The following is a 24,113-nucleotide window of genomic DNA, read 5'->3' on the forward strand; positions in this document are numbered from 1 at the left end:
TAATCGTCGTGTGGTTTTGATTGTCTTTGCGAATTCATTGTTTCTGTTTTGTAATTTGGTTCATAGTATCATAAAGGCTTAAACATTCCATGTATTTACCTGTTCTCTTATCTTTTTAAATAGTTGAAATGGTATAAGATTAATCAACAAAAGACGAAGAGATAAAATTGATATAGGATTAATCATCTCTAATTTATAAAAAGTGCTAAAAGGTATAAATAGATAAGAAATGTGCTATTGAGGACTGCTAATTTAAAATAGAAATGGTTTGTTCTTTTTGTTTAAATTGCAGACCAACTACTTACCTAGTTATACTATTAAATTTGCAGAATAAGCTTTTGCCATCTAAGATATTTCTTAGTTAATTTCATATAATAAGGCAAGATTCACTGGATCCTGCTCTTTGAAGGTTGTTTTGTTGTCAATTTTCTTGATCTCCTAACTATCTGTTAATATTATTGTCTACTCCTTTGAAATGGTTTTGTTTCTTTACGGAATTTGTCGTCCAGAACTTGTGTAGAACTCTATTCCATATTACTTCTTGTCCTATGTTCTCTCTTGTATTTGGGTCATATGTGTGCTTCAACCTCTTTCATTGATGGCAATAATCAAGTGCAGTTTTGTTAGACATTTCTTATTGTCAATTAAAATGAAAAAAAATACCTAACTTTTGATAATCTTTTATTGTTTCTCCTTATCTCGATAGATCAAGTTATATGTGAACTTGAACAACATAAGTGCTGTTAGTTTGGTTTTGAGTTTGGAATTGGAAGGGGACCAAGGGGTGGTGATGGATTAATTGTTTCTCTTTGGTTGATGTGTGATTAGTTTTAGCAGAATTATATACTCATTTCTAGGTGTAGTTTGGTTAAAAAATACAGGTAGTTGGTTAAATTGGTTTTTGTTTATATTCGGTTCAATTTTTGGGTTGTTCTTTCGGTTCGATTTTTGGTTCAGTTAGTTTAAAGTCCAAATCGATTAATTTGATTCGATTTTTGTGCTATTTTTTCGGTTCGATTAGTTTAAAATCTAAATCGGTTAATTCGATTTCGGTTAATGTATCAAGTCGGTTCGGTTATATTCATAAGGGCAGTTCGGTTCAGTTAGCTAAAATGAGGCGGTTCGGTTCGGTTATAACCGAATGCACATCCCTATATATTCTTGTATAAATAAGCAAATACTCATTTTTAAAAAGGGACAAATGCCTCTTATACTAGTTTATATATAGTTTTTTTCATCATACTCAGTGTTTGATTTAATAATTGGAGTATTTGCACGGGAACCTTGTAACGCTCCACTTTTCCAAATACACAACAACGTGAAATATTAGTAGACATCACCTATGGGCGTTATGGAAACCCTTACCAATGGAAGCATTTGGATCAAACCTGAAAGTTTAACGAAAGCTAAATAAAGGGGTTTCCACTAGATTCCTTTATATGAACAGGAAACGCATACAGCTTTCAATAAACCCAAAAGACACAACTCACTACTTGTAGTTATAACTACAACACATGTCCAAGCTAGTGAATAAATCCTCATCATTGCAACTTCCCCATACAACATTTAAAGTGCACTAATTGAGATATTACACCCACACAACCCTTAGTACAACTGTAGGACACCCACACATTTAATACAAGCTCGATCATCCTAGCTGCTATTACAATACATCACTTGAATTACATAATGAAATAAAACCCCAAGCTAGCTGCAAAGCCTAAAGCTAGCCAAGCACCACCCTTTTGCCCTTGCTCGAACTAGAACTTGGAACACCTGGCATTTCTGAGAAATCTGGGACGTTGAATGTCCCAGGGGTATAAAACACCCGAGTTAGATTATTACATCTAAGTGAGTGACTCAGAAAAGGAAAGTACATGCGTGTAAATGCAATAATGCTGTTATGAAATCCACCCCTATGGTAGCAATGCCAGGGTGTTGCAATTACCCCCGCGGTCATCATAGTCATCCATTGGCTCATCGCAAGAGCACGAGTTCTTCCATGATGTCCCAACAACTAGCCACAGTCACCAACATGAACATGATATATGACAAAACAAAAGGAATATGCATAATCACGGGAAAATATGACATGTAAGTCACAAAGGCATGATATGCAAGCCAACACACAAGTGAAGTAACATATGCTCAAAATGCCACAAGACATGCATGAATCACTCACCTTGATCGGTTACCTTAGGAAACACAGTTTACAACGAACGGAATGGGTTTTCTAGCAGTTTTTCTTACTACTTGGCACGAACTTCGAGAAAGACCCCAAAATTCTGTCAAGATTTATTCTCCCTCGACTTTCTCCCTTCTTTTCGACAGCTTTTCCTCTCTCAAACTCCCTTCATTTTCCTCCTTACTTGGTGCCCAAAATGAATAACCCCAAAGCCCTTATTTATAGGAAACTTCGGCGAACCAAATCGCGCCACATGTAGCGTCATCATTCCATCCATGAGCATCCAATTAAAATATGCCCATACAATAAGTCTACCTTGAGATATGAGCCATCACATGTTTAATTTGATTTTCAAGATTCCCCATCATTACATCCCACATGGTTAATTCATTTTCTACATTTTCCATCATTACACCTTTAATTAACAATTAAATCCCACATGGTTAATTGTATTTTCCACATTTTTCATCATTACACTTCAAATCTTATCTCCAAGTAGCCAATAAATGCTTGCCACATGTCCTTAGGAATAAGGTTTGGAGACTTTTTACAAACTTGGAAGCTAAGTAAGCTTTTCCTTAGTCAATCATGCAATGCCATCTCAAAGGATCATTATGAGCCATCATGTTACCTTATCTTATCTTCCAAGTGGCCAATGATTGATTGCCATGTGTCATTGAAGATAAGGTTTCATCATTTCTCCCATGTGCATCCAACCCAAATGTATCACTTGTCTCTTAATTGATTTTAATAGAGTTTGGGATCTAAAGCTACATTTGATTTGAATTTGAAATCCATGATACATTGAAGAGATATTTTTAAGTTTTCAAGAACTACAACTTGGCCCAAGCTTTTTTGGATAATTTGCACTTAGACCCTTGCAACTTGGTCCCCAGACCATTTTTAATTACACTTTTTGATCCCTGAAAAATGGATAAATTACACTTAACACTCTAAGATTTTAGGTAAATTACACTTTTATCCGAACTTCAATATTTATGATTTTGCCACTGGTTTAGAAACTGAACCTTTGCTTCAAGGCTTCTATAATCCCTTGAAAGGACCTTTTTCCAAAGTATTAGAATTTAATAACCTCAGGTATTACATCATATTTGAGTTTAAAAATCTGGAATGTTACAAACCTCCTCGTATTCTCTGATTATTTTATTATTTTTGCAAATTCAGGCGGTTTGACGACAACGTTTTAATTTAAATAAATTTATTATTGTAATCTGGCAAGAACACCTTTAAAGCTTTTGTACTCCACAAATTTTTATTTTTTTTCTCCAAATTAGCTCTGGAATTTTTCCCAAAAGGCCCACACTAATTTAATGAAAAAAAAAAAAAATCAAATGATGCTCAAAACAAAAACCTATAAGGACGTGGTTAGACAATTTACTTATCATAAGTTGGTCATGGTGGGGTGTCGTGACTAACTTTTAAAAAGTTTAATAACTAATTGGACTAATTTTAAAGTTTAGGGAGCGTTCAAGTTAAATAGCAACTAAAGTTTAAAGGCATAAGATCAATTTACCCTTTGTATTTTACTGGTATCAACTATTGTATCCTTTATTTTTTTCACAACTATCTATAGATTTTGCATCTTTTGGCTCCCTCATAATTTGGAGTTTAGCCAGCCTTATTTTGTTGTGTTGTAAACGTTAACAAATAATTCACCCGTGACCAATGATTCCACCATTGTCTTGGTCATTATAGAATTTCTATTGGCAATTTTCTTGGTCATAAAATAAGTAAATTATTTTATTTTTATACGAAGTTAACATTTCATATAATTGGTGTGATCGAATTTTTGCTGCTAGAATTAAAGATTATTATAGGAAGAATGATTATGGATTAAGAGTAAGATATCCGTCCCTAATATAATATATAGGAAGGATAAATTTCATGTATTACCTAGATTTTACGAGCAAGCAAGTCCTTATAAAATTAAAAAAAAAAATCACATATTTTAAAATAATACTAAACAACTATATTAGATTTGCTATATAAATTATAACACTTAATTTTTTAACATATATAAAATTTAATATATATTTTTATATATTTTATGATGCAACTATCAACTCCACCTTGCAATGTCAATGTGCGAGATGTTATGGGTAAATCATATCAACTGTTACAAAATTTTTGTGTCCTTTTTAATTTGGTCATTAAACTTTAATTTCTTACAAAATGATAATAAAATTTTAAAATATTTTACAATATGGTCACTAAAGTGATTTTTGGATAATTTCTCACCAAAATTGCTGACGTGGCAATAGCCATATCATCGCCACATCAGCAATTCCAGCTAAAAATCATCAAAAAATCACTTTAGTGACCACATTGCAAAATATTTTAAAGTTTTGTTATCACCTTGCAAGAAATTGAAGTTTAGTGACCAAATTAAAAAGAACAACAAAGTTTTGTGACATTTGGTGTGATTTACCCGAAATGTTATCGCAAGTAATTAACACTAAATATAAAATTATAAATGTCTTTTAGATGTCAAAATGATATAATAATGTTAACCATTTACGCGTGACTCAATTCAATTCAACATAAGTTCTAAAATAAATAAATAAATAAAACAAAACCACCACGGTTGCCCTTGCTGCAAACAAACATGTTTGCTCAATGAATTCATTAATAAATCAATTAGTAATAATGATTTTATTTTCAAAAAATCTCATTATAGGTAGTCCAATTTTATGAAAAAATATGAAAATGTTTTTTAACATCTTAGGCCTGGTCAAGACCTTTGGGCACTATAAATTTTAAGTCCAATATCAAAATTTAACTTTGAAAGGTAGTATATTCGAATAAAAAAATATAATTCAAGAGATTGGATTCAAATAAAAAATATTCATCATAAAAAACAACCAATGAATTCTAATACAATCATTCATGTGGCTTGATCACACAGATATCCTTTAAATTTGCATTTGATTATTCACGTGGCGTCATTACGAATTTCTACTAACTCTAGAATATTTTTATATAAAGTGTAAATTCAAGAGTTTTGTAGTTTATTAATTACATTATCATTGTATTATTATTATGATCAACTTGATTGTTGTAGGACAAATTAGAAAATAGAACTCAATTATTCTTTTGTAAGTCGAGCAAATTCAAAATTAAGTATAACTAAGAACAATTCAAGATTGGCGTCCGCGAGGAAACATAATCCCAAAAATAATTTAAGGTAAAAAAAGAACTAATAAAAAATACTGTTCTTGGATGAGTCTAATAATGATGGACTTCAATCATTATCAAGTTCTTATTTCAAAACCCTATGGGACACAACAGCTCATGCAAGGGTAGAATAAACATTTTAAAGCCTTAAAACGCAATTTCATCAGGGTTTGGTAATAATGGGATTACTTTTTGCGGGGCACACTCTGGGAAGAAATCATATTGCTCTCATAATAATAAAACCAAAAATATTAATCATATCAAGTATATAACCGTTAGTCGTTGGATTTATGATGGCGGATTTGACTTTTGGATTGGGAGATGAATTGATTGTCAAAATCTCAATCATTAATTAATCAGCTGGACTATGATTATAAGAGCTTGGATTTTGAAATGCACGAATTTGCCTTTGTGGGGAACGGCTTATTCACCAAGCAAAAGAGAACGGCCCATTTTAGGGTACCCCAACAGTAGTGATGTTTTTATTATTTTCAATTATGTTATATATATATATATTATAATGTATTTCTTTTTTAAATTTGTTACTTGTATATATAGCCTTACATATAGATTACCACACAAGATATATTATGATATTTTACATCAAAATATCGTGATATATCATAACAATTTGTTTATCCTTTTCTCTTTCTCTTTCCATTGCTTCAACAGCAGTTTCTCGCCGTCACTGACCCTTTCACTGTTGCATCCTCTCTTTCGCTGTTATTAAGACGCAAAAGGGTCATTGGCAACGAGAAGGAGAATGCAATGACGAGAGCCTAGGCAGTTGCGAGAGGAGGTCGACGGTTAGAGGGTCAGTTGCTGAAGCAAGGAAATGAGAGAGATATATATTTTTGCTATTTTAGTCTTGTGTGTGTCAATTCGTAGGTAAGACTATATGTATAAGTAATAAAATCTTTTTTTTTTCACTTGATAAAATATAAAGAAAGAACTACTAGTACAATAACTTCATTGAGTGTGATTATCAAAATTTATTGTGACCAAAAAATATTTAATTTAAGTCATAATTATTATTAAAAAGACAAATTCATCACCATAATTTTATTAACGTACACAATAATAAAATTTATATCTACAATGTAATCATAATTTACTTCCTATAAGTGAATTTTATATTTAAAATTTAATCTTACTCGCCTGTTGTCATGGTGATAAAAATCTAAGAGCATGGTGTGTAATTAACGATAAGTTGAGAGGCAATTGTAGTGAAACTGGCAACCGAGGCATCGGGTGGGGCCTGGCGATGCCAATTAACTTTTGCTTTTTGTGGCCGACCTTCCTTTTTTGCTTTTTACCAAATTCGCAGTAATATTTCATGCAATAGGTAAAGTGAACACCACCCACGTACATGTCATGGGCCAATAGATTTTGTCACACTCAAATAATGAATTTAAATATTACAAAATTAGGTAAAATAGTACATTTATCAGTTGTCATCAAACTTCATTCATATATTTCTGAAAGCTATAAATGCTTTTGTGAAAAAGTGCTTATAATTTTGTGAAAATATATCATTGGTCATTTGCAAATATACAACTAATTTTTTAAAGTAACATTTGTTAAGATAAGACGGATAAAGAATATTGATATAAGATTAAATATTTTCAGAACCAAGATATAGAATGATCAAGTTGTAAAATATTTCAAAATTTACATTAGACTATTTGTTAATTTTTTTTAAAATTTATTAAGAATTATATTTTTTATATATTTGTTAAATATATTTGATAAGTATCAAAATAAGAGTTTTTTTTTATCAAAATATCCCTATTATAAAATTCATTCAAAACTGTATATTAATATCAATAAAAAATTTATAATTAAAATAGTATTTTATTTTCTAAATTTATGTTAAAAAATAGATTCTAAAAAGACTTGGTAAGTAGAAATAATTATTGATGGAATTACAATAATTATAAATAAGTAATTAAAAATGATCAAAATATATTTTCATAATAGATAATAAAATATAAAATTAAATAAAATAATTTAAAAAATTGGTGAAATGAATTTGTATTAGATAATAAAATATATATGTAGAGAGAAATTTAAGTTTTAAAAATTGATGAAAGGAATAATTTTATTTAAATTTTAAAAATTATCATAACATATGATAATTGAAAAATATTTTAAATGACATTAATTATAAGATTTAAATAAATATTTTTTTAAAAAATTAACCTTATTGTAAAAATAAAACTTAATAAATTTAAATTTTAAAAATATATTAAGTGACATTAATTATCCTACAAGGGGCATATGAGTAATTTAGAATTATTTGTAAAATATTAGATAAATTTATCTATAAAAAGTAAAATAAAAAAATCAAGTGAGTATTTTTTTAGATAAAATCTCTTTTTTATTTCATGTATTGATTAATAAATACTATCTAAATATATAAAAATTATACAAACTGTGTGTACTAATTGGCAATAAGGCTCGGGGTTGGTGGTAAAATAAAAATTCTAAGATTCTTTAAGTCGAAGACTTATATTTGAATACTTATTAAAGTGGTGGCATTTAGGAAATTTCCGTGAAGAGGAAGGGTAAAAATGGCCTCACTGGCCACCCTCGGCTTAACCTTTGCTTTACAAATCTATTGTCTCCAACCGGAGAAACTTTATTTTGCTTTTTCCATTGGGCTTTTCTTTTTTAAATTTCTTTTCGATGCATCATCTGCTCCACTTTGAGTTGAGTTTTGACCGTTACTTTTATCAACGTCTCTCTCTCTCTCTCTCTCTCTCTCTGAACACCAAGCTGCTGCTTCATCATATTTTCGCCACCAAATCCTGGTACGGTTCTTCGCATTCCCACACTCATTCTTTTTCTTGTTCTTCAGTTTGTCAGTAAAATCATGAGTTACCATCAACTGTACATACAGGTTGGTTCTTTCAGCCCCCTTTTCTCTGAATTGTTTGTTTCCTTCAATTCTGTGTATTCTTCAGCGATGAATGAATTTGTTAATTTTGCTTAAAATTGTGTTTCTTTTGCTTCTCCGATATGAAGTTTCCTTCACCGAAAAAATGGTTTCTTTCTTGTGTTTGTTATACAAAGTATTTTGTTTATCTCAGTTAAGTTGGTATATATACTTCTAATTTTCTGATTCTCAAATCTTAAAAACCTAAAATTTCTTGGACGGGTGTTTATTATTTTTCTCTTTCGTCGGATTTATATACGTTCTGATCTTTAATTTCATGTGAAGTTAATTCACCAAAATGGCAAAGGGATTTTCAACCAGTTAATGCTCATATACTCTCTGTCTGGCGAATTCTCCTGTTTTTGGCTGATTTTCTGCCTCTTAGAGATTTGGGTCCCAAACCCTTTTGGTTTCAGAGAGTTGCAGATGATAACAGAAACAGCATTTTTCCTTTCTTATCCAAGAAGAATTTTCAACAGTTGTGAGGCATCTCGAGAGAAATTTCCTAGAATTTTTGGAATTATTTTATCAAAATTGTATTATTAGGTTAGATGTTTCAAGAAAAATTTTCCTATTGCAAGAGAAGTGTTTGTGTGTAAATTCTTTGCGCATGCCATTCCTTTCTTTCTTTCCTTTTCTTTTTTTCTGCTTGGAACTTCACCTTCCTTTACTTCTTACTTATTTTTATTTTAATTTCTCCATCTCCTGAAAGTTCTCATGCATCCTCTTTTTGCATGATTGCCAAGTCCAGTTTTCCCTTTCCTTGGATGGTTGTCTTTGCTTTTTCTTTTTTCTTTCTTTCACTTTCTTTTTCTTCAGTAACTATGAGCCATTTTCCTATGAGACCATTATGCTCTGTATAGTTATAGTTCCAATTTTTAATTTTTATTTTTATGGTTTGGGAATATACGTTAATCTCAAAACATCCCAATTTTAGAAAATAATAAAAAAATATTTTTACTAGTTTCGAAAAATCATTGTCACTGCAACAATGAGAACTACAAGAAAATAAAAGCGTTTACAAAGTTTTCATAAATTTTTGGTTCCATAAACACCAAAAACAAGGAAACTGAGAACACTGAAACCTCAAACGAACAGGTCCTTAACTACTTTGCCCATTGAATTATTGAACACAGCATATGAGAATCTCAGTTTCTTCCTTCTGTTGTTAAGTTCATATGTGGCTTGGGAACTAAGAAAAGTACCCTCATCTTTTCAATTTTTTCCCCTTGTATGAGAGTATATATACCATAAGTTTCTGTTGATCTAGGATTCTAGCTGTTTTACACTTGATACATCAGGCTTAACTTTGGTATTCTCTTTCCTTTTCTATATGTTTGTTGCTTGCTGATAAATTTACAGCTATTAGGCTTGCTTCCCTTGGACAGAGGCAGTTCCTTATAAATCTGGTGTGGGATAGGCAGCATTTCTGTTGTGATTTTCATTTTGATTCAAGCCTGGAACTGTTGAAGGGTTGAGGGAGTGAAAGGAAAAGAGATCCAAGTCAGAAATGGGATGTTCTACATCAAAATTGGATAATGAAGAGGCTGTCCAGCTCTGTAAGGATCGGAAGAGGTTCATTAAACAAGCTGTTGAACATAGGATGCGGTTTGCCTCTGGACATGTTGCCTATATCCAGTCCTTGAAAAGAGTTTCAGCTGCTCTTCGTGATTATGTAGATGGAGATGAGCCCCGTGAGTTCTTATTAGATTCATACAAAACCACCCGACCTATAAAAAAAACTAATACAGGTTTTATCTCGATATCACCGAAGTCTTTCTCAGTAGCACCACTTGAATCTGAAACCAAGTCATCATTGAAAATAAACTATCTAAGATCAGGTGGGAACCCATCAGTTTCTGTTGAGGAGAGACCTCATTCACCAGAAACAGTTCGCATTGAAACCTACTCACCGGTGCATTATTATGAGATTGATCGATTTTTTGCAATGCAATCATCACCAATGAATCCTTTAGTTTTTTCTTATTCCCCCAACAATAGACCCAATATACCTCCTCCTTCACCTCAAACTTCTCAATGGGACTTCTTCTGGAATCCCTTTTCATCACTTGACTTTTATGGGTATCCCACGGGGAGTAATCTTGATCAGACTCTGCTGGATGATGAGATCAGGGGGCTAAGGCAAGTTCGAGAAGAAGAAGGGATCCCCGAATTAGAAGAGGAAACTGAACAGGAAGACTCTGATAAAAATGCAAGTACACCAAAAGAGAGAGCCAATATTAACGTAAACAGTGAAAGAGAAGAAGTTATAGTTGAAGATGTTGATGATGATAATGATGATGGAACAGAAACTGAGCATGAGGTAGGAGGATTGCAATCCCAAGGCGGACAGAGCATTGCAGTTTCAAAAGCACAAAATGCAGGACCGATTAGTAATCAGGCAACTGCAATTGGTGATCGGGAAGAAGATAATAAACAAACGCCTGGTTTTACAGTTTTTGTAAACCGAAGACCTACAAGCATGGCAGAAGTTATCAAGGATCTTGAAGATCAGTTCATGATTGTTTGTAGTGCAGCAAATGAAGTCTCAGCTATATTAGAGGCTAGTAGAGCTCAGTACTCATCAGCCTTAAACGACCTCTCAGGTGGGGAAACTGAATGAGATTTTTTACTCTGCCATTACATTGTTTTTCCCTCTGTTCCATCTAAAGCTTTATAAAAACAACTTATATAATTGTGTTCTGTGTACACTGTGAAATTTACGTAAGACCTGATACTGGAATAGTTAATCTGCCCTCAGGAGAATTTTATAAAACATCTATAATTTTTTAAGAAATGAGAATTTCAGTAAAATTCTTCATCCATTTTTGAAAAGTCCCTCTATTGCACTTAATGTCAACTCTTCAGATATATGACGACAACACGTTGCCTGAAAGTACTACACAAAAATAATCATGACTGCTATTACCTGAAGCTGAATTCTGATTCAGATTTAGGTTTCTTGAGTATCACCAAAATAGAAGTCAGGAGTCAGGACCCATGGTTGGTGGTGCTGACAATTAGCTGTATATATTTATGATGGTTGTGCTGTTATTGCAAGGCTGAATATGATACTGACAACCATCATATTACAAATTTGCATCTTTAAAACTTCATCTTGATTTTCACTAGCTCAATTCCACCGGGTGGGACAGGGCTAAATGAATTTCTAGCTCTCCAATCTTTGCATAGAATTCATGTTGAAAGATCCTGCATCTTTTTCCTGTTGGTTAACCAATTCAAACTTTCTCCTTTGTCGGGGCATGGGACCTTAAACTAGTGCAAAAAAATCATTTGTGTATTTATATTAAGCAGATCCATTTTCTTGCCATAGAAACACTATATATATATATATATATATATTTTCTGTTGGTTACTCTAATGCAACCTTCTAACCTTTGTCAGGGCACGGGGACCTAAAACTATTGTAAGAAAACATTTGTTTATTACCAGCAGAGAAGAATCCATTTTCTTGACATAGAAACACTATATTTATGGTATCTGTAATCCTTTTGCAGGATCTACTCTCCATGATTATAAATTTGACATAAATTTATAGGGCCTAAACTTTGGGATTCTAAATTACATGTTTCTTTCTTTTGCAGCTACTAAACTGCTGAATCCAGTAACTTTGTTCCGATCAGCTTCATCTCGTTCATCATCATCAAGATTATTGATGAACACTACAAGTTCCAAAGAAGAGGGCTATGAAAGTAGTAGTGATATCTCAGAGGAGTCTTGTATGTTTTCAGGCAGTCATCAAACAACACTGGACAGATTATATGCTTGGGAGAAGAAACTCTATGAGGAAGTCAGGGTAAAACATCTAGAACTTTGTTTATAAGCAACTTTTAGAAATGTGGCTTGAGGACTTGCTAAGTTAGTAACCTAGTTATATGGCATGTTAATGGAAAGCAAGTTGAAAATAATTGTATCTTCCAAGAAGACAAGGTCAGTTTCTTTTCTAGAATTCTTTTATTTCTGTCATGTTTTCCAAATGGAGGATAATCTAAATACCATTCAGTGAAGTGATTGTTACCTCTCATGCTAATGTAGATGTCAATTTAAATCTGATCGGTTTTTTAATCCTTAATAGTTGAAATTCTTCGGTTACACATTCTTGTCAGTCTGAAGGGAATCTTCCATCTGTAAGGAAATTTTGTATTGTTGAGACAACTAAGTCTTACAATTTTATTTAAAATCCTCTGCAGGATCTAGTTGGACTCAAATAGCAAAGTACTCAAATGGAAATTTTCCCTCAGAAATGTGGATGGGAACTTTAAAATCAATCACGTATAACTGCATCTCTTTTAGAATTCTTTATATGTGAAAAGCCTAAGAAAACCATAGATTAGTTTTGAAGGTGGACATCTATCTTTATACCATGACAAAACTGTTCAGACTATATAATATTGTACTCTGAGACAAACAAAATATAATACATAGTGCTTGACAATGTTAACATGCTAGTGGTCTTCTCACTGTGAATTCATTTTATTTGGTCGTATACTAATAGGCTGGAGAGAGGGTTCGAATGGCATATGAGAAGAAATGTTTACAACTCAGGAACCAAGATGATAAAGGAGAGGATGCTTCTTCCATGGATAAAACACGAGCAGCCATTAGAGATTTGCATACACAGATAAAGGTTTCAATACACTCAGTTGAAGCGGTTTCAAAGAGGATTGAAACCTTAAGAGATGAAGAATTGCAACCTCAACTTCTGGAATTAGTGCAGGGGTATGTTTTCACTCATCATACTAGATTAAATCATTCAGTTATTGCACAAGCTCATCAGCATGATTCTGGTTGAAATCAAATAGGACAAGGAGAAACTGCATATGCTTCCATATATTAAGATGTAGGAAGTTCACATTAAATAAATTACTATTGCACAGGCTGACAAGTTTTTATCATGAGCAACAGGTTAGGAAAGATGTGGAAAGTGATGGGAGAATGTCATCAATTGCAGAAGCGTACGCTAGATGAGGCCAAACTCTTATTAGCTGGAACACCTTCAAAACTGAAGAAGCACACGGTGTTTTCACCAGCTGAACCTGACAGACTATCCCGTTCAGCTGCCAATCTCGAGACTGAGCTGAGAAACTGGCAGGCCTGTTTCGAGTCGTGGATCACTTCCCAAAGATCCTACGTGTGTGCATTGACAGGTTGGCTCCTCCGTTGCATTCGTTGCGATCCAGATCTGTCAAAGTTACAATCATCTCCTCATTGGTCTGCCGGGACCCCACCCATAGTCGGGATATGCATCCATTGGTCTAGGTTCCTGGATTCCATTCGTGAGGTGCCAGTTCTTGATGGACTGGACTTATTTGCTGCTGGAGTTGGCTCCTTGTATGCACAACAACTAAGGCAAGATTCTCGGCATGGTGCAATTGGATCAAAACGGCTTGGAGGTGGTGCAGGTGGAGGGAACAACATGCAACTTGTGGAGCTCGGCCGGTTGGAAGAGGAGGAGTTTATGAGTGATGAGAAAATGGCAGAAGTTGCCCTGAGGGTGCTGTGTGCTGGAATGTCGGTTGCTGTGAGTTCATTGACACAGTTTGCCATTGCTTCTGCTGAAGGGTATGCTGAACTACTAGTGAAGCAATGGGATAATTGATAAATTTTTTGTTTTGTTGGATAGTCTGGCCATGGCTGTAAATGCAATTGCGATCTGACCTCTTATATATATATATGTAGAGAGAGAGAGAGAGAGAGAGAGAGAGAGATGGTTAGTTGCTTTTTTGTTAATTAATTTGCCATGGTTGTGTATATCATTGTTTGAAGTATCAAGTAATGCTTTCTTCTCCATTGTCATCTAAGTGGTTGTACGCAAAATAAACATTAGATCAATTGTCCAAACCAGTAATAAATCAGTTATTTGATTGAGTGGGAAACCATGGATTTTTACTTTTATGGTGTTTTTTATGTTTTTGCTGTGCTAGAGGGTAAAAAAGGGAAAATGCTATACCCACAAATTAATAATTTTGATAAATAACTATTATAAATTGATATGGATTCATAGCAGTTTTAAGTACATTTAAAATAATTCTATCGCAATTCGTAATATTTTATTTAAAATCAATAGTAAATTGACTTGCTATTATAAATTGAATTATTATTAATTTTAAATAAAATTATTATAAATTCATGTTAGTTTGTGAAGATTGTTTGTCAAATTTATTTATAAATATAGTATTTCTCGTAAGAAATTTTGTTATGAAACTTATAAAATAAATATAAATTTTTGACATAATTGCTCTTGCGCAGTCTTAATAGCTCGTGCCTCGATTTTAGCCGAAAAGATAAATCACGAATATTAAACTTTACTTGACTATGTAAAGCGATGATTGAACCAACCACCCACCATTCCACCATCAATTTAATATATGGCTTCTCCCATCAATTGGCGGCGTGATTTTTCAATTATTACATAATTCCTGCGAATTTGGATTTGAGTCTGCCACTCCCTAATTTACAGGGAAGGAAGATGCCATGGCGAGTGCGAAATGGACAGCTTCCCGCCTCAGAGAAAATCCATGTCTCTCCAGCTGAAACATTCTTGAATCTATTGAAACAATGTATTTCCACCAAGACCTTGCAACAGGTCCACACCCAGATGCTCTTAAATTCCATCCACAAACCCAATTTCCTACTCTCTAAACTCGTCGATTTCCAAGACTTCAACTATGCCTCCCTTCTTTTCTCCCACATCCCCGAACCCAACGACTATGCTTACAATATCATGATTCGTGGTCTTACAACCGCATGGCAGAAGTTCCATCTCGCCTTGAAATTCTATTATCGAATGAAGTTTTCAGGCTTAAAGCCCAATAATTTTACTTACCCGTTTGTGTTTATTGCTTGCGGGAATCTCCTGGCATTAGGCCATGGGCAGGTGGCCCATTCAATGGTTTTGAAGAATGGGTTGGACGATGATGGTCATGTGAGTCATTCGTTGATCACGATGTATGCGAAGTGTGGTAAACTGAATTATGCACGACAGGTGTTCGATGAAATTCGGGTTAGAGATTTGGTGTCCTGGAATTCGATGATATCGGGGTACTCTAAGATGGGTTTTGCAGGAGAAGCGGTGAAGATGTTTGGGATGATGCGGGATGAAGGTTTTGAACCAGATGAGATGACTATAGTGAGTGTTCTTGGGGCATGTGGGGATCTGGGCGATTTGCAAATGGGAAAGTCAGTTGAAGAGTGTGTTGTCAACAATGAGATGGAGATGAACTCTTATATTGGGTCAGCTCTAATTGATATGTATGCTAAATGTGGTGATTTCTCATCGGCCAGGGGGGTCTTTGACCAAATGATAAACAAAGACGTGGTCACCTGGAATGCTATGATTACCGGGCAAGTTCTTATTCTCTATTCAGACTTCGTTTTAGAGTTGTGCCTTGTAGAAAGAAGTAGCTTTGTTTTGGTGGCTAACATTAGCTCACTAAACTTTGTGCTGAGCTGGTCTAGATTCATGTAGAGTTACACTTAAATGGTCAGAGTGGAGAGGAAAAACAAGTTTGAGGAATCAAAAATAAATCCAAGATAAGGATCAAATCACAATACAGTTTCAACTCAAAATCATATTGGAAGACATGGCTAAAGTGCATGAAGTTCAGATAAGGTTATTTACAATAGAAAGCCGTCTAGTCTTGAAAAAGAAATACCTTTTATTGTTTTGAAAGTAGAATGGTAGAGGATTAATTTCAGGCCTGCAGCTTGCTGAAGAACCTAGTGGAATTGTATCTTAGAAGAGAAACATCCAGGGAAACCTGACTAAGATTTTCTCCCTTTTGTTTCTCTGTGCATCCCTTTGTACAATAATCCTCCAAAGCACATCTTAAGCTAAAGAATAGTGGTCTTTGACATTGGCTGAAAGGGGTGAGCAAGGTTACCCTAGTAACTAGAGCTGAGGGATCTCTAACACAACTTTGACCAGCTTGATTATAGTTTTGGTTTGCATTTTAGACTGAAAAGATGACTGTTTTTGTTATTTCCTTGGACATTTTTGTAATATGGACTTCGAAATGATGGCACCTATTAGTTATTTTTGGTTTTCTCTTTCTTTTATATAAGAAAGTTGGCACGAAAATATTATGAGGATATAGTTTATTTATTACATGTGGTAGGTAGGTGAGTGTAGATGCCTTTATGTGGTCCAACCATTCCCTATTACATTGTCCAAAATGATTTTGATATAACAGAACTACCAAAAACTAGTTTTTTCTACCTCGGTTAACATCTTCTTAATCACCTCATTCTCCTACTCCTAGTTGCAATATGATATAAGGGGCTCAATGATTTGGTTTTTATTGTTGAAATGGGAATGTGATCAAAGTCATTTTTGGATTTTAAATCTATTACTTTTTGTTGGTTTCTGCGTGTGATAGGCATGCACAAAATGGATTGGCAGATGAAGCAATCTTGTTATTCAATGCCATGAAAGTTGCTGGGGTTATGCCGGATAAAATCACCTTGACTGGTGTGTTATCTGCTTGTGCATCAATAGGAGCCCTTGACCTTGGAAAGTCTGTTGATGCATATGCTTCAGAAAGAGGCTTACAGCATGATATCTATGTTGCTACTGCCTTAATTGATATGTATGCAAAGTGTGGGAGCATGGACCATGCACTCAGAATTTTCGAAGCAATGCCCCAGAGAAATGAAGTCTCTTGGAATGCCATGATCTCTGCACTTGCCTTTCATGGACAAGCCCAAGAAGCCTTATTGTTATTTAAGAACATGCTAGTGGAAGGTGGGGCTGCTCGTCCTAATGACATTACATTTGTTGCAGTACTTTCTGCATGTGTGCATGCTGGATTGGTTGATGAGGGTAGACGACTATTTAACTTAATGAGCTCGTCTTTTGGTCTGGTCCCAAAAATTGAACATTACTCTTGCATGGTTGATCTTTTGGCACGCGCAGGGCAGCTTTATGAAGCATGGGCCTTCATTCAGAAGATGTCTACACGACCAGATCCCGTCATCTTAGGCACATTGCTTGGTGCCTGCCAGAAACTGAGAAATGTAGACATTGGTGAGAAGGTTATGCGGCTTATTCTTGAAATAGAGCCCTTGAATTCTGGGAACTATGTTATCTCATCAAAGCTATATGCATATTTGAAAAGATGGGATGATTCAGCAAGGATGAGAATGTTGATGAGGCAGAAAGGTGTCACCAAAACACCTGGCTGTAGTTGGATTGAATTGAATGCCGAAGTTCATGAATTTCATGCTGGGCTTTCTTTTCCTCTATACTCAGAAGAGGTTTATGTTGTCATAGAGTTGCTGTATGATGAGATGAAAATGAAAGGTTATACCCCAAATGTTGATCTGTTGTAGTGAAACTAACAGATTATGAGTGAAGCTCGTCAATAACCCAAGGACATGTGTTGATATATTGCATCTAACAGGTTGGTGATCCAAGAATGTATTCTGCAATTATCTGTTTTTTATGATAAAAAGGGGACTTGAGCATATGAAAGTTCATTATACTCTTGCCTCATAACAAATTTTTTGTGATACTTTTGACAAGTCAGAACATTGGGGAAACATATTTGCTGGAAAGAATGGGAACTCAGGAACTTAAGAACTATGGTTTTCTTGAGTCTATTGGGTTATATTATCAGCTTAACATTATTTTGCACAAGAAATCTCCGCCCAAGAAATTTTCCCTGTTAGCCAAAGAGTTTCTTCAAGCCTGTGCATAAGGTCAAGGCTGCAGATATCCTAACATGTTCCTGTGGAGATTGATTCAGTGGGTGGATGGTGATGAGTTGAGATTATTGTTGAAGCCTGCAATCTCGACTTCGACTGGGAGGTGAAATGACCAATAGACCTCAATGATGGCTAGTTGTCAAAGTGGTGAAGTTAACTCATCTCTACCTCAAAAGCTTTGCTGGGCATGAAAGGGTAAGGATGCTCATCGGATAAAGCATATTTTGTTCACAATTTTTCCACTTTATGATGTCTAAAACTAGTTAGTGGCCAATCTGAAGGAACTCAATCCTTTAAACTTGTTTTGATGATCTGATCCTTTAAACTAGAAAGTGGTTGAGGCCCGGGAGTTTCTGACACTCCTATTCTGGCAGCATAGTTTGTTGCTTACACTGAACTCTCTGTCTCTATCTCTGTCTCTGTCTGTCTGTCAGACCTCTCTGTCTCATAAATTCACGTATATGTGTGCAGGCTTCTCAACAGAACAAATCTAGGACTGCGGTAAGAATTTCTGTGGTCGTTCTAGTTGTTCAAATGTTTTGGATGAACGGTGTGGGCTGCAGTAAGAGGTCTCTAGAAGAGATTTCCAAGGTATAGTGTTACTTTTACATCTTTCCATTAATATAAACAAGAATAGTCACCGGATTCAATTTCTAACGTGACCATTAAAAATCATGCATGACATGTTCAATTTGTGGAAATAACTTTAAAGGCCTCTGATCTTGCATGTGAAACCTTTTGGCCCGTTTCCTTACTGGTTCAGATGAAGACCTATCATGATCACAGTGAAAATGAAATGTAAGAAATGAAGAAATTGACATTGATGGGATGCAAATGCCCGAGGACGAAAAATTCAATATGAAATAGTCCCACTTATGCTCATTTATTTTGTTGGGAGTCCTATTGCTTCTTTTTGCTCCGTATGAGCTTTATGAAGAATTATAGGTCCATGTTCGGTGAAACAACTTAAAGTAACCTGTCTCTTTGTTTTCTGAAGATTTAAATCTCAACTTCAATTATGTTGGTGATCTTAATGAGAATCCCATTTACCCTTGGCTAAAAAGATTGCCAAAGTGGTTAGATAAAAACAAATGATTGTTTCATTAAATTAGGTGCCAGATAGAGAGCTTTTAGTTTTTAGTATTCGGTTTTGGTTTTCATTTTGTAGTGCTCAGTTTTCATTTCAGTTAGAAATAAAAATAAGAACTTATTACGTCAAGGCAATTTTGTGTTTATCAAAAAGGTGTATTCTTCTTCCTTAAATAAAAAAAGATGTTGGATGAGTGGAAGAAGAGCAATTTCCAGCAATTTACAAAGGAGATGCTCAAAGTTGTGAAAATTATAGAGAACTCAAGCTAATCTGTAACATCCAAAATTTTATAAGATTTTGGAGTCTTAGTTTTTGAGAAAAGTTGTTAAATGGATACCTAGACGATTAACAAAAAATAAATTTCAAGAATGAAATTCTTTTGAGAGGGTGTGAGTGTAATACTTTAAATTTTACAAAATTTTGTAGTGTTAATTTATGAGGAAAAATCATTGAAATTGATGTGGAACATCTTGCAAGTGTCTATTTGGACCAAAGAGAAGCAAAAGTCAGTTCCAAAGAGTCTGAAAGAAGCTCAATGAGCCCTTTCAGTTTTAGGGTTTTTTTTATATTTTCTACTTTAATTAGAATTTGGTTTTCTATGTTTCCTACTTCAATTAGGATTTGACCTTTTGTTTTTCTTTTCCTATTTAACTAAGATTTCATTTTTTGGTGAATTAAGGTTTAGAATTAATCTATAAATATTCTTGTTCTAAGTATTCCATAGTAGTTTTTGAATAATATCATATTTCTTCTTCTAAATTTGGTTTCGTCCTCTATTTTAATATGAAATTGGTTAACATCGCTTCCTATACCATGTCAGTTGGTATTAGAGTAGGTAAGCTTACCCAGTCCAATGGCTAATGACAACAACAGTGGTAGTCATATTTAGGGTAAATTTAATATATATTTACTGAACTTTAAAAATGTAATTATTTACTCACTAAACTTTAAATTGTTACTACTTGTTTATTGAACTTTGCTCAACGTCAACCATCCATTACCTGTTACATTACCGTTTAATCTTGCAAATGAAAAATGTCCACGTGACTAATGGAATTTAAAGTGGCTAACGAAAAATACTTATGTGGTTAAAGAATTTAACACATACTCACTGAACTTTAAAAATGTAATTACTTACTCACTAAATTTTGGAGTAAATTTTACGTACACTTACTGAATTTTAAAAATGTAACTATTTGCTCACTGAACTTTGGAAACAAGTCACGTGAGAAAATCAAAACCAAAAAACAAATAAAAAGGCCTACTCAGATGGTTCAATTCTGGAAGCAAACCAGAGGTATAAACTCAACCAAAAAAATCACCATAAAAAGGCTTGCTTAGGTGTCTCAATTTTGGAAGCAATGCATATGCAAAAATTCAACGAAGACAACAGATAAAAACATGCTACTCAAATGCATTAATTCTTGAAGCAAACCAACAAGAAAAACTTAAACTAATCAATCATCATCCTTTAACCAATCAACAAATGAAAAAATTGTAGATTTTTTTTATCTCCATTAAGAATAATGAAATTCATAAAGATGTACTCAAAGATTGTTGGTTTTTGACATAGAAGACGATTTTTGTAATCAATTTTTAGCTCTTGGTCTCATTATTGAATACATCTTTGGATTTTATTGTTCTTAATAGAGGTAAAAAAATTATAATTTTTTCATTTGTTGATTGGTTAAAGGATAATAATTGATTAGTTTGAGTTTTTGTTACTAGTTTGTTTCAAGAATTAATGCATTTGAGCAGCCTGTTTTTATCTCTTGTCTTAGTTGAGTTTTTGCATATGCATTACTTCTGGCACCTAAGTAGGCATTTTTATGGTGATTTTTTGGTTGAATTTATGTTTTTAGTTTGCTTCCAGAATTAAACCATCTGAGCATACATTTTTATTTGTTTCTTGGTTTTGGTTTTTCCACGTGATTTGTTTTTAAAGTTTAGTGAGTAAATAATTACATTTTTAAAAGTCAATGAATGTATATTAAATTCTTTAGCCACTCGAGCATTTTTCGTTAGCCACTTCAGATTTCGTTAGCTATGTGGGCATTTTCCGTTCGAACGGAGTGATGGATGGTTAACGTTGAGTAAAGTTTAGTGAACAAGTAGTAACAATTCAAATGTCAGTGATTAAATTGTTATATTTTTAAAATTTAAAAAATATATATTAAATTTATCCTCATATTTATCCTGTTTTTCACGTCTCTTGCCTCAAGCGTTTCCATGGGATGCTACCTGCAGTAACTCTAACACTTCCCCTCTTGTGGACGAGCCTAAATTTAGCCCGCAAGTTGTTATTGATTCCCATATTCATTTAGGTTGCAAAGAGTATTTGGTGCATTGGATGGAATTATCTCCAGCCTAGGCTTCATGGGAAGGTGAGGATATTTTGAAGACCAATTTTCCTTCTTTTGTGCTTGAGGACAAGCATATTTTTAAAGTAGAGGGTGATGCTATGAGCCTTATAGGAGCAAAGCCAGCAAAGCAACTAATCAACCGCTGTGTTGGCCAGCAAAGTAGCTAATCAACCATGTGCGACAGCCAGGCAGCCATATATCTTAGAGGCGCCCTAAAACTAAAAGGGATTACTTGGTTTCCTTATTTAGTTGATTTGTATTTGAAGTCTCCTTAATTGGTTTATTTAGTTAATTAGGAAGTTTTCTTATTTAATGATTCTTGTTAGGAAGTCAACTTATTTGGTTTATTTAGTTAATTAAGAAGTTTCCTTATTTAATAAGTTAGAACTTCCTATTTAGTTATATCAGAGTTATTATAAATACACTACAAAATAAAAATAAAAAATCATAAAATTGTCTTAAATGTTTTAGAGACGAATTTTGGTTTTTCTCTAATCGGCTCGTTGCTAAACAATTAGCGACATATATTTTTGTTCCGTCAAAGAAGGATTTTTTTCCATCTACAAAAAATTTGTATGTAATTTGGTTGTGTAATCGATCACAAAATCAATCAAATTTTACATTTAGGGACGAAATGTTTTCCCTTTTTAATTTAAAGACAAAAATTTCATCTTTAACTTTAGAGATAGACTTAAAAAAAAGATTATTGATCGTTAGCCATCGTCCATGGTAGATTTTGATTATCGGAATTGATTGTTGAAATTTCCTTAGTCTAGTGACTTACATACCCAAAAACTAAAACGATCCAACAGTTCGATCTTAATAAATTTAAAAATTATTTTTTTTTGAAAAAAGAATGATCGTTTCTAGAAGGGCATTGCCAGCCACTGTCCATGGCAAAATTCAACTATCAGAACCGATCATTGGAATGGCTTTAGTTTGGTGACCAACATACTCAAAAACTAAAATGATTCAATGGTCGAATCTTAATAGATCTAACAATTAATTTTTTTTTAAAAAAAATTACTCGTTTTTGGAAGGTCATCATCGGCCACCGTTCATGGTAGATTTTGACGATTGGAACAAATCATCGAAATGGCCTTGGTTTGGTGACTAATATATCCAAAAATCAAAATGATTTAATGATTGAATTTTAATAGATCTAAAAATTACTTTTTTTAAAAAAATTCTACATGTTTTTGGAAGGGCATCGTTGGCCATCATCCATGGTAGATTCCAAGATTGGAATCAATTCTCGAAATCGCCTTGGTTTGGTGACTAACATATCCAAAAATCAGAACGATCCAACGATTGGATCTGAAAATTAAAATCAAAGAACATTAATTACTTAAAATTGGAGAAACTCTAGTTGTTGGTGTCAGAGACAACGATTAGTGGCCAGAGAAGAGAGGAATAGAAGGCAAGTCGACGATTAGTGGCCGCTAGTCAAGGCTAGGGGAGAAGAGAAGAATGAGACACAATGAGAAGGAAAGGAATAGGCAAAGGAAGGCAGAGGACAGGGGGAGAACATAAATGCATATATATATATATATAAAGAGATTTTGATACAAAAAAAATTCAGTCTATGTTCAAATTAGAGATGGAAATCTAATTTTCATCTCTGAATGAAATAACCAGCAGAGATAAAAAAAATTTTGTCTTTAAAGTTAAAGATGAGATTTTTTCGCGAGACGAAATTTTTTTCCCTGTCTCTAAGAATAGGCAAAAATCAAAGACGAGATAATTTGTCTCTAATTCAAAAAAACTTCAGAGAAGGAAATTTTTCTGTCTTTGATTCAAAAAAACTTCAGAGATGGAAATTTTTCCTCAATGAAGGAATTTTTTCGGTCTCTAATATCAGAGACGAAAAATTTTGTCTTTGATTGGGAAAACGTTTAGAGACGAAATTTTTTCGTCACTAATTTCGTCTCTGATTTAAGGATGAAAATTTTTTATCTCTAAAGCAAATTTCAGTTATTTTGGTTATCTATCTCAAAATTCATCTCTAAAACAAATTTTGATTATTTTGGCCATCTGTCTCAAAATCCATATTTGTTAGTGATGGAATGTATTTTCGTCTTTAAAATCCGTCTCTAATTTCATTTTTAAATTTCATATTTAAAAATAAATTTTTTTTTTTGATAGTGATACCTCTACCTTGTTGAAGTTTTGATAAGTAATAAGAATTATTTTTCAACACTTCGTGCAAGAGATTGAGGGGTTCTCTCTAACGAGCCCCCAAGTTTCACAATAGGTAGGAAGGGAAGAACTAACAATGCATCTTCTTCTTGCAAGGAAATCGCTACTAACCTCATTAATTGCCCTTAAACTCGATCTTTTAATAAGTTACTTTACATACTATAAAAACACAATGATTTTAGAGAGAGAATTCTTTTCTATCTCTAATATAAACGAATTTGAAAAAAATAGTTTTATAGACGAATTTAAAGACAAAAATTAGTTGTCTCTAATTTAGAGATGGAATCAAAGACATTTTTTCTGTCTCTATTTTTTTTTTTTTTTGTTGCTCAAAGATGAATTTAAAGACGAGATTTTTTCACAGACAAAATTTTCGTGTTTGTATGTTTTTTGCCAACTAGAGACAAAACTAATTCC

General features: G+C 33.5%; 2 protein-coding genes across 9 annotated transcripts; both read left to right on the forward strand.

The window, feature by feature from the left end:
- The first annotated feature begins 8,048 nt into the window (after positions 1 to 8,048).
- Positions 8,049 to 14,208, forward strand: LOC127806927 (protein ALTERED PHOSPHATE STARVATION RESPONSE 1-like). Of its 6 annotated transcripts, none has more exons than XM_052344529.1 (5): positions 8,049 to 8,193; positions 9,681 to 10,924; positions 11,924 to 12,135; positions 12,835 to 13,058; positions 13,245 to 14,208. In XM_052344529.1, exons 2-5 carry the CDS (start codon positions 9,829 to 9,831, stop codon positions 13,936 to 13,938), a joined length of 2,226 nt encoding a protein of 741 aa, XP_052200489.1. In that variant the 5' UTR covers positions 8,049 to 8,193; positions 9,681 to 9,828; the 3' UTR covers positions 13,939 to 14,208. The 6 variants fall into 6 exon arrangements, with proteins under 6 accessions (XP_052200489.1, XP_052200490.1, XP_052200491.1 ...); XM_052344530.1 differs by having other exon boundaries at positions 8,072 to 8,193; positions 9,688 to 10,924; XM_052344531.1 differs by having other exon boundaries at positions 8,088 to 8,193; positions 9,707 to 10,924.
- Positions 14,209 to 14,637: 429 nt separating this feature from the next.
- Positions 14,638 to 21,740, forward strand: LOC127805494 (pentatricopeptide repeat-containing protein At2g34400). 3 transcript variants are annotated; one of them, XM_052342253.1, is made up of 4 exons: positions 14,638 to 15,683; positions 16,718 to 18,239; positions 18,516 to 18,635; positions 21,459 to 21,740. In XM_052342253.1, the coding sequence occupies exons 1-2, from the start codon at positions 14,809 to 14,811 to the stop codon at positions 17,667 to 17,669; spliced, it is 1,827 nt and encodes a 608-aa protein (XP_052198213.1). In that variant the 5' UTR covers positions 14,638 to 14,808; the 3' UTR covers positions 17,670 to 18,239; positions 18,516 to 18,635; positions 21,459 to 21,740. The 3 variants fall into 3 exon arrangements, with proteins under 3 accessions (XP_052198213.1, XP_052198214.1, XP_052198212.1); XM_052342254.1 differs by lacking the exon at positions 21,459 to 21,740 and having other exon boundaries at positions 16,718 to 17,740; positions 17,867 to 18,239; positions 18,516 to 21,024; XM_052342252.1 differs by lacking the exon at positions 21,459 to 21,740 and having other exon boundaries at positions 18,516 to 21,022.
- The last annotated feature ends 2,373 nt before the right edge of the window (positions 21,741 to 24,113 follow it).

This window comes from Diospyros lotus, chromosome 7, assembly GCF_014633365.1.
Source record: "Diospyros lotus cultivar Yz01 chromosome 7, ASM1463336v1, whole genome shotgun sequence".
Taxonomy (NCBI): Eukaryota; Viridiplantae; Streptophyta; class Magnoliopsida; order Ericales; family Ebenaceae; genus Diospyros; species Diospyros lotus.

Excerpts from the sequence above, each read along its gene's own strand:
- LOC127806927 (XM_052344529.1), top strand. The coding sequence starts at position 9,829 with ATGGGATGTTCTACATCAAAATTGGATAATGAAGAGGCTGTCCAGCTC. Across the intron at positions 10,925-11,923 it reads AGCCTTAAACGACCTCTCAG|CTACTAAACTGCTGAATCCA; the intron begins GTGGGGAAACTG and ends TTTCTTTTGCAG. Across the intron at positions 13,059-13,244 it reads CTTCTGGAATTAGTGCAGGG|GTTAGGAAAGATGTGGAAAG; the intron begins GTATGTTTTCAC and ends CATGAGCAACAG.
- LOC127805494 (XM_052342253.1), top strand. The coding sequence starts at position 14,809 with ATGCCATGGCGAGTGCGAAATGGACAGCTTCCCGCCTCAGAGAAAATC. Across the intron at positions 15,684-16,717 it reads TGGAATGCTATGATTACCGG|GCATGCACAAAATGGATTGG; the intron begins GCAAGTTCTTAT and ends TGCGTGTGATAG.